The following is a 9,058-nucleotide window of genomic DNA, read 5'->3' on the forward strand; positions in this document are numbered from 1 at the left end:
ACAATCGATTTGCAGTAGGAATGCCAAGACAGTTCAAACTATTCAACAGGAGAAAGTACAGCCTTTTCAACCAAAGCTGCTGGGACCTGCACAACTACATGCAAAAAAAAAAAAAAAATGAAGTTGGATTCCTACCTCATACCACATACAAAAATGAACTCAAAAAGGATCAAAGACCTAAATATAAGAGCTAAAACTACAAAACTCTTAGAAGAAACATAGATGTAAGTCTTTTTGACCTTGAATTAAGCAATGCTTTCTCAGATATGTCACTGAAAGCAACAAAAGAAAAAATAAATTGGATTTCATCAAAATTAAAAAATTTGTGTTTCAAAGGACACCATTAAGTGAAAATACAACCCACAGAAGGGAAGAAAACATTCATAAACCTCTATCTGATAAGGGACTTGTATTTATTTATTTATTTATATTTAATATATATAAAGAACTCTCACAATTCAATAATAAAGATACACTACCCAACTTAAAAACAGGCAAAGGATCTAAATGAACATTTCTCCAAGGAAGATATATGACTGGCCAATAAGCACATAAAAAGATGCTCAACATCACTAGCCTTCATGGAAATGCAAATCAAACCACATTGAGATACCAGCTCACACTCACTAGGATGACTGTAATCAAAGGCAGATAGTAAGTGTTAATGAGAATGTGGAGAAACTGGAACTCTCACACATGGTAAAATAGTGCTGCCACTTTGGAAAGTAGTTTGTCAGTTCTCCCAAAGGTTAAACATAGTTACCATATGATCTAGCAATTCAACTTCTAGGGATATATTCAAAAAGAAATGAATGACCACACAAAAACTTGTACACAAATGTTCAAGAAACAGCATGACCGGTAATAGCCCCTAAGTGGAAACAACCCAAATGCCCAACAGCTGATGAATGGATACATAAAATGTGGTAGATCCATGTAATGGAATGTCATTCAGCAACAAAAGGAATGGACTGATACACGTAACATGAATGAATCTTGAAAACATTAGGCCAAGTGAAAGAAGTCAGTCACAAAAGACCCCCACATATTGTATGATTCCATCCATATAAGTGACCGGAATAGGCCATTCTAGAGTCAGAAAATAGTTGCCTAAATGTTGGAGAGGTTGAAGAGAAAGGAAGGTGTTAAAAGGAAATGAATGTGTGCTTATGGTTTCTTTCCGGAGTGAAGAGCTCTAAAATCAATTGTGGTGATGGCTGCACAAGTTTGTCAATATACTAAAAACCACTGTATTGTACACTTTAAATGGATGATTTATATGGTATCTGAATTGTATCTCAATAAAGTTATTTTTTTTTTAAAAAAAGAGCTAGGCCAAGACAAATAGCTCCCGGAAAAAATGTTGACATTGGTAGGTACATTTAAGGAGGTGACAGTAAAATTCCAAACCCTTCAACAGCATGCTTAAAATACTGAAATGCTTGTCACACAAGTGTTAGTTTCTTGTCAGGTCCTATTTTAATCCATCATTTTTAGAGCAATCAATACAAATCAAGGAATTTCTCAAACAATCCATCTTTTATTCCAATAGAATCACATTTAACAATCAGGGTCATATGGCTTAAAAACATCTGACCTGGGTTTTGGACTAAGACCAATGAGATGGATAGTTTGTTGTCAGCAGCCTTTAAAATAATACTCTTGATCCAGCACCAGATAGAAAAGGGACAAAAGCTATTTGTTTTCATTGATTTTTTAGTATTAATTTTATTAAATAGTAGGTTCTAAAACTGTTCTGTAAATGAAATAAACTGGATTTTAAAAAGGTGGGGGGTATGAGAGCTGCCACACAACCCACCCCAAACAGCATACTGCATATTCTTGTGTTTATAGCATAAAATAAAGTGGAGCTCTAGTCCCATCCCAGTGCGTTCACCTGTGAACTTCCATACCCTTCCTTTCCCATCTCTTCCTGAGAATAGAAATCCCCCCTTTTAGGAGAATTACCCTTTTTTCCCATTACTGTGCTTCAAGAATACTATGCCTTTATATACGGATTTTAGTCACAGAATCCTTTAACTAAAGCCTTTCCCTAGAGAAAAAAAGAAAGAAAGAAAAAGAAAGAAAGAAAGAAAGAAAAGAAAAGAAAAGAAAAGAAAAGAAAAGAAAAGAAAAGAAAAAAGAAAAGAAGGAAGGAAGGAAGGAAGGAAGGAAGGAAGGAAGGAAGGAAGGAAGGAAGGAAGGAAGGAAAGAACAGTTCTTTTGCAGGCCATTTATTTAAGACGACCCTCCTGCACCCCTGCTTCCCTGCCCAGTCAATGTACTACCCTTTTTTAAGCAAAGATAAAGGAATGAAGTGAGGTTGGAGGTCTTACTTTAGACTGAGCCTGAGACTTGAGGCCCACCATACATTCACCCGGAACTTACCTTCCCAGTCTCTGTTCTGCCACTCCACCAACCACCTTAAACTCTAGGTGGAACACTCTACAGACCACTTCTCCAAAGTTAGCTCGAGGTTTCTTCCCATCATATTGTTGCTTGCATCATTTCCCATCCTTGGAAATATCCCCTTCCTTCCACTGCCAGGTGAAAAGTCCCATTCCTCCTATCACCTTTCCTAATGCTCCCTTACCTTTGGGAAGTCGTGTGAACTCAGCTGCATGGCACAGCCAGCACTGGCAGACTATCACCCTGGCACTGAGAGCAAACACAAAGGACGCAAGGCTAACTTAACTTTATCTCCCCTTGTGGAATTTAAGATCTGACTGGGTAAGGCCTGAAAGGGGTTAAGGGACTACAAGATTTCAGTAATCTTCATTAAAAATATTGATCTGCTTCTAAATTAAATAAACAATTTTAATGCAAACAGTCAGTAAGGCATCTTTCCCATTGCCCCCAGGATCTCATCTCTTTCTGCTGCTGTAGGCATAGATGGCTTCACTCCATTCTGTCTTCTCTGGACCATGACAGAATTCTGCACATAGGTATAAAAAGAAGAAACCAAAATCAGTCATGTATTAAATGCTAATCATTTGCCAGCTATTGGCTATTACTTCCTCAAAAAGGAAATTCTAAAAACCAAGTGTAAAGAGGAACCAAAAAACTAATTCTAGGAGGACTTCAGACAATATTTTTCAAACTAACAATTAAATAGAAGTGATCATTCCCCTAGGACTATGTTGATGGTAATTGGGATGGGAATATATACTGTTTAAGTACAAGAACACAAGAGTCCAGTCCATCAAGAGGATCGACTAAATAACTGCCACATGAAAGCAACAGTTAATTTAGAAGAGGGAAGGAAGTGGCTGGATGCAGTGCTCAGAAACAGAAATCATATACCAACGTCTCAAGAAAAATGGGACCATTTTAACAACGATGGGTGGCAGTGGGAAAGGAGAAGGCAGAAATGGAAGCCTAAAATGTGTTATGACAGAGCAAGCTCTCCATTCTGTTCATATCCAGGTGAACTAAAATTATAACAAGGTCATTGTTTTAGGGCTGCTCTTAAATATCCATAGGAAGACCCACCTATATGAGACCTGCATTCTTCCAGCCCGGAGGAGGCAGCCAGTAAGAGCCCTCAAGGATCCTTCAAGGCACACAAAGAAGAGTCAAAAAGTGTCCCCAGTCATTACTAAGAAGAGATTGTGGGTACTCACTAATTTTGGGCTTCAGTTTCAAGCCAAAGAGTGGAGTTTTAACACAAAGCTAATCAAGCTAGGCTTACCCAGAATTTCCGGCAGTTTTTGTACTTCAAGAAGTAAGTGGAACACCGTTCCCTGTCGTAGTTATTTTCATCCATACACCTGGTAGAAGCATCAGATTCCTTAAATATGTAAGAAAGGCATCATTTAAGGGGTGGAATGGGATCCTAAACTTCTGAAGCCGCTTCCCCCCAAAGCAGGTAATATGAACTCATTCCTTTCTGTTCATTTTAATGAGCATATAATGAACAGAAGCTGAATTATCTTTCCAACCATCCCAGCACTCATTCTGCTCAGAGCAGACATCTTCCTTTTCATAGTCTGGGTCAGTTTTCTGAATATCTGGTCACGGGAACTTGAGCCCGAGCATGGACTGAGATAATTTATCCTGGTAACCGTTTAACAAAGAAGCTGAGGCAAGGTGCAAGGTGCTGAAAATCACTCCTGCACAGTGAGAATTAAAAGTCTCCTGACGCAGGGTGCAGCTGTCCTGCCTTTCCAAGTTCTCACTTGGACCTGACTGTTTGATGTTAAGCTGGTTTCAAGATCCTAAGTAAGTCGCTAATAACTGGTCTACATCAAGACAACTTAAATTAACACCACTCATCTCAATGTATTTTTGGCTATCATTCCCTCCACTACGCAAGTACATATACTATTATGCATGCAGTTTTAATAGATATCATTAATATCACTTCAAAACCTAAGTGAGCAACACAGGGCTGTAAGTTCAAAGAAAGGTAGGAGCCATTTGGGAATTAAAATTAAGCTGTCTAAACTGGAAGTAGATTGGATAACAAACTTCAAAGTGAAAAGTAGGATTCTGAGAAGTCATCTAAAGGAAAGCGTTAACTAAAGGGGTAGGTAATTTGCTTCACAGATCTAAGAAACATGGTCTATCTAAAGAGACTTAATAAAGCTTCAACACAGAGCTAATATATGAAACAAAGCTAAATTTCTATGCCAAATATTTAACGAATGTGTGTATTTGAAAAATGCATATAGGTTCAGGGAATGGCACCAGTCTGATGACTGCATTATTCCAGGGTGACAAGGCCACAAGTCAGTGGAAGTCAGTATGGCTAGTCATTCCAAATAAATGCCAATAAGACATTATTATTACAACAAAACATTTTGTGTACATGGTACCTTTGTGGAAAGCTTTAGGCTTTAAATAGGCAAATTCTATTATAGCCCCTTATTCACAGCAGGCTGTCTCAAGGACAGGATGAAATTATTGCTATTAAGACACAAATTTCAGTGGCAGTTGAAAAATATGCTTTGCAACTTGACACTTTTGGACTACAGATTTTCCTTGGTGTTACATACCCCTGTCTGGTGTTACAGTGGTTAGTAAATGCTTGCACATTATACAAATGGAAACTTCAAAGGGATGGATCTTTGTTAGCTAAATTATGAATACCTAAAAATGTTTAGTGAAATAAAGATACACTGGCCAGGAATATTTTTTGTAGAGAAATAACTTTATTCAAGAACTATAGAAAACAGATGCCCACAAAAACAGAACAAGCCTGTTTTACCAAGTTAACAGTCATGAAAATTAAAAGCAAACCACCTTACCAACAAGCAAGGGTTTATGTCAGGATCTCTCAGCCTTCCTGCTACCATGGGCATCCTAACAGTTTTCTTACTGCAGGCAGATGTTGGAAAAAAGAGTTACACAGTGAATGACAGAAAATAAATCAATACATCTCATTAGACCCATGAGTACTTGAAAAATTAATTTTGTCGGGGCGCCTGGGTGGCTCAGCCGGTTAAGTGTCTGCCTTCGGCTCAGGTCATGGTCCCAGGGTCCTGGGATCAAGCCCCACGTCGGGCTTCCTGCTCCACAGGGAGCCTGCTTCTCCCTCTCCCACTCCCCCAGCTTGTGTTCCCTCTCTCGCTGTGTCTCTCCCTGTCAAATAAATAAAAAACAAAATCTTAAAAAAAAAAGAAAAATTAATTTTGTCATAATGATTATCCCAGTAAGGAACTTCATATGTCCTCTGTTTTACGAGAATAAATATTTGGTTGGGTTTTTCCTTTGCATTGCCATGGTGCCTCAGCATGAGGGCCATATTTAAATTCATCCACTGAAATTTGATTATAATGTCCAGGAAGATAGTTCAGTTATAGTTCGGTTTTAGTTTATCTTTATTTCTAAAGGTTAAGCTATTAAATATAGTAAAAAAAAAAAAAAAAAAAAAACCCTAAGAATACAGCATGGATTCTTTTTAAAAAAATATATTTATGTATTTATTTGAGAGTGAGCACGTGCAAGTGGGGGAGGGGGAGTGCAGAAGCAGAGGGAGACAAGCAGACTCCCTGCTGAGTGGGGAGCCTGCTATGAGGCTCGATCCCAGGACCCTGAGATCATGACCTGAGCAGAAATCAAAAGTCAGACGCTTAACTGATTGAGCCAGCCAGGCGCCCCAAATACAGCATGCATTCTAATGATTACTTCGTTATTATACATTTGATCATCATACAAAATAAGTGTGGAATAATAAGTATAACCCAACATTAGCAAAAACATTTGTTTACTGAACCTAACTGTGTACTCTGTAGCCAGCACCAGGGTGGTCAATATACTAAAAAACAAAGTTATTGCTTAATTGACATTTTGAAAAGCTAAAAATGAAAAAAATGAAACTTTACTTCCAGTGGCATCTTTATTTAACTGATACTTCCCTTGGTTAAAGGAAGTCACATTATGCTACTGTGGTCCATTAATCTTCCAACTCAAGCCCTACACATGGAGCTCTGCAGAAGTCTTTACCGATTAAAGATGATCACAGTTCCCTAAGAGTCACCTAGTGATTCCAAGTCAAGTATTGTGATTCACACATTACTCATATATGTCAACTATACTCCAGGACAACCGCTCTCTATAATAATGCAGTTCAACTGAAATTGGCATGCCTATTATCTTCAAAGACATGTCACAGAAAGGAACTAAAAGAGAAAATTAAGAAAAACAATAATCAACGAACTGTTAATTATTTCAAAGTGATTTTTTCATTTCAGTATATCGGTATGCTATTGATGAGCCACCCACAAACATTTTTAAATGCTCTGCACTAAGTTTAAGGGTCTGAGCTAACTTGTACTCTCGAATCCTGTTCTAGCTTAACCATCTTCCACCTAAAGATGGAAGGAGAAATAAGCAATAATGCAGTATGACCTGCACCAACACCACCCAATAAAAGACTGCATCAGTCAGGATAACTAGAGAAAGGTCAGAATTTTTGTATGAAGTGGATTCTACTTTTCTTTCCCTAGGTGACACCGTCAAAAATTATCAGTCATGTTAAGAGAAATAAGGTACATTCAGGAAAATCAATCAAACCCCATAAGCTCCTAAAAAGTGGTGGTATTTGCAATCAAGAGTCATCCAGTTCAGAGCCCAGGATGTCCAGGCTAAAAGAGATCAATCTTTGCAAAGAAGAATGGGAGAAAAGTTTAGTCAATTCAGCATCCTTTAACTTTTAGGAATCCTCTAATCTGATTTCCACTGAACACTACATGAATATACCTAGCTAACAGAAGCATCTAGGTAAAAAAGAAATTCAAGGTGCTATTCAATTATATCTAGAAGCTTCTTCCTCTCCTGAACAGAATTCTTTTGCAGGCTTGACTTCTTACTAAGAGATGATGGTACTAAGTGAACTCACACCCTTCTTTTTTACATTCATTCTATGACGTAAGACCACATAACTCTGCTTAGCTGTTCATACTCCTTATATATATAATCTCAACAATGATCAGACATAGACAAACTCTGGTGCGTGCCTTACATGAAAGTGCACTTTCACTGCATTTTATTATTGTCAGTTAAGAATCCTTTAAAAATAACATCTAGGTAACATCACATATACGCAAATCAGGTTTGGACCATGAATTTATTCAGATTTCATTTCCTTTCCCTTCCGGATTCTACATACAAGTCAATGTAAGTTTGGATTTCTAAATGTCACCTTCTTTGCATGAATCCTCACGTATCAACTGGAAATGAAGAGGAAATGTCAATTTACAGTGAGGAGAGGGTCTAAAGGGAAGATCGAGTGTTCTGCTAGAGAGGACTTATCTGCTTACTTTCTGAGGCACTAAACAAGTATTACAGAGCTCTACTTGCAAAGGACAGCCAGAAAGAAAACCAAAGATTTGAGGGAGGGGCCTCAAAAGCACGGCACAGTTGAGGAGTAACTCTAAAATCTTCTCCAAAAGGCAAACTGCTTTAAAAAGTATGTCTTGATTTCCTTCCCATCCAGTTCACATCCCCACTCTCCAACTAGCTTTGAAAGGGAAGAAGAGAACATTACTGAACAGGTCCATGCCCACATGCTGGTCAGAGCCAAGGCAGGGTCTGTGGCTCTGATAAAACTCAAATGCAACTAGCAGGAAGCTGAAACACGTTATGCGAGAACCTAAAGCCCTTAACCCACTGCTGGGTGCAGAAAGGCAGGGTCAGGAAGTTGGCATGGTACAGCGGGGCGGGCAGTCGAATGGAGAAACTGGAGATGTGAGTCCTCGGCCTTGCTGCCTTTCCGCGATGCTGTCCGTCTAACAGTGGACGACGGGCACAGGTGAACACACCTTGCTCTGACCTCCGATGGAGCCAAGTGGGGCAGGGGGAGAAGAAAACGCAGGAAATTGGGGGTGGGCCTGGCAATTACGCCCCAAAGGCTGAGAAGCAGGGTGAAGGAAGAGCTAGAGGTGTCCAGGGAGGGCGAAGGTCACCTTCCTCGTCTCCAGCCCGAATAAAACCGGGTCGCGCAAAGGAGGAGCGACAGGAAAGGGCCTGCGCTGAGGCAGGGCCTGGTGGCAGCGGCTTCACGACGGAGGAGAGAGGATTCCGGCCCGCAGAAGCCCAGGTGCACCCCTCTCTTTTCGCATCCCCGGAGCCACCGCGGAAGGAGGGGCGGGGGACCACTCACCTCGGGCGACCGCTTCGCCAGCGCCCAGGCCGTCTCCAGCTCCAAACACGTCAATGGCTCACGCAGCTGGACCTTAAGTAGCGCGCATCCCAACGTGCTGCCCCCGCTCCCCGGCGGCCGCCAGCCCAATCAACGCGCGCCGCCGCCAGACTGACAGCCGTGCCGGGCCCTGCCGGGCGGGGGCGGGCGGGTCTCGCCCCGCCCCCAGCTGGCGGGAGGAGGGCCGAGGCGGGAGGAGTGGGCGGGGCCGAACGTGCGGCCCCGCCCCTTTCCCCCGCCCCGCCGCGCCCCCCGAGCCGCGGCCCGCCTCTTAACACTTTGGTTTGACGGGCGGCGCCGCAACCCAATCGATGGGCCCGTCCCTGGCGGCGGCGGCGCCTAGTGGCCGGCCCCGGGGCGGAGTGCGCGCGGAGGGCGGGCACAGCGGCGGGCGGGGACCAGGGGCGGGCCGGC

At 41.5% G+C, this 9,058-nt stretch overlaps 1 protein-coding gene across 2 annotated transcripts; it reads right to left on the bottom strand.

The window, feature by feature from the left end:
* Positions 1-1,520: 1,520 nt before the first annotated feature.
* Positions 1,521-8,712, bottom strand: CHCHD7 (coiled-coil-helix-coiled-coil-helix domain containing 7). Of its 2 annotated transcripts, XM_028119035.2 has the most exons (4): positions 8,606-8,712; positions 5,250-5,319; positions 3,692-3,790; positions 1,521-2,935 (listed from the first exon to the last, which is right to left on the bottom strand). In XM_028119035.2, exons 2-4 carry the CDS (start codon positions 5,301-5,303, stop codon positions 2,831-2,833), a joined length of 258 nt encoding a protein of 85 aa, XP_027974836.1. In that variant the 5' UTR covers positions 5,304-5,319; positions 8,606-8,712; the 3' UTR covers positions 1,521-2,830. The 2 variants fall into 2 exon arrangements, with proteins under 2 accessions (XP_027974836.1, XP_087878956.1); XM_088022830.1 differs by lacking the exon at positions 8,606-8,712 and having other exon boundaries at positions 5,250-5,322.
* Between the last annotated feature and the right edge of the window lie 346 nt (positions 8,713-9,058).

The sequence above is a fragment of the Eumetopias jubatus genome, unplaced genomic scaffold (genome assembly GCF_037043125.1).
Source record: "Eumetopias jubatus isolate StellerSeaLion01/CBP00866 unplaced genomic scaffold, mEumJub1_p1.0 scaffold_4, whole genome shotgun sequence".
Lineage (NCBI taxonomy): Eukaryota > Metazoa > Chordata > Mammalia > Carnivora > Otariidae > Eumetopias > Eumetopias jubatus.

Coding starts and splice junctions, on each gene's coding strand:
- CHCHD7 (XM_028119035.2), bottom strand. CDS start 5,303: ATGCCCATGGTAGCAGGAAGGCTGAGAGATCCTGACATAAACCCTTGC. Junction 3,791..5,249: donor ACATAAACCCTTGCTTGTTG/GTAAGGTGGTTT, acceptor TACATATTTAAG/GAATCTGATGCTTCTACCAG. Junction 2,936..3,691: donor AAAACTGCCGGAAATTCTGG/GTAAGCCTAGCT, acceptor ACCTATGTGCAG/AATTCTGTCATGGTCCAGAG.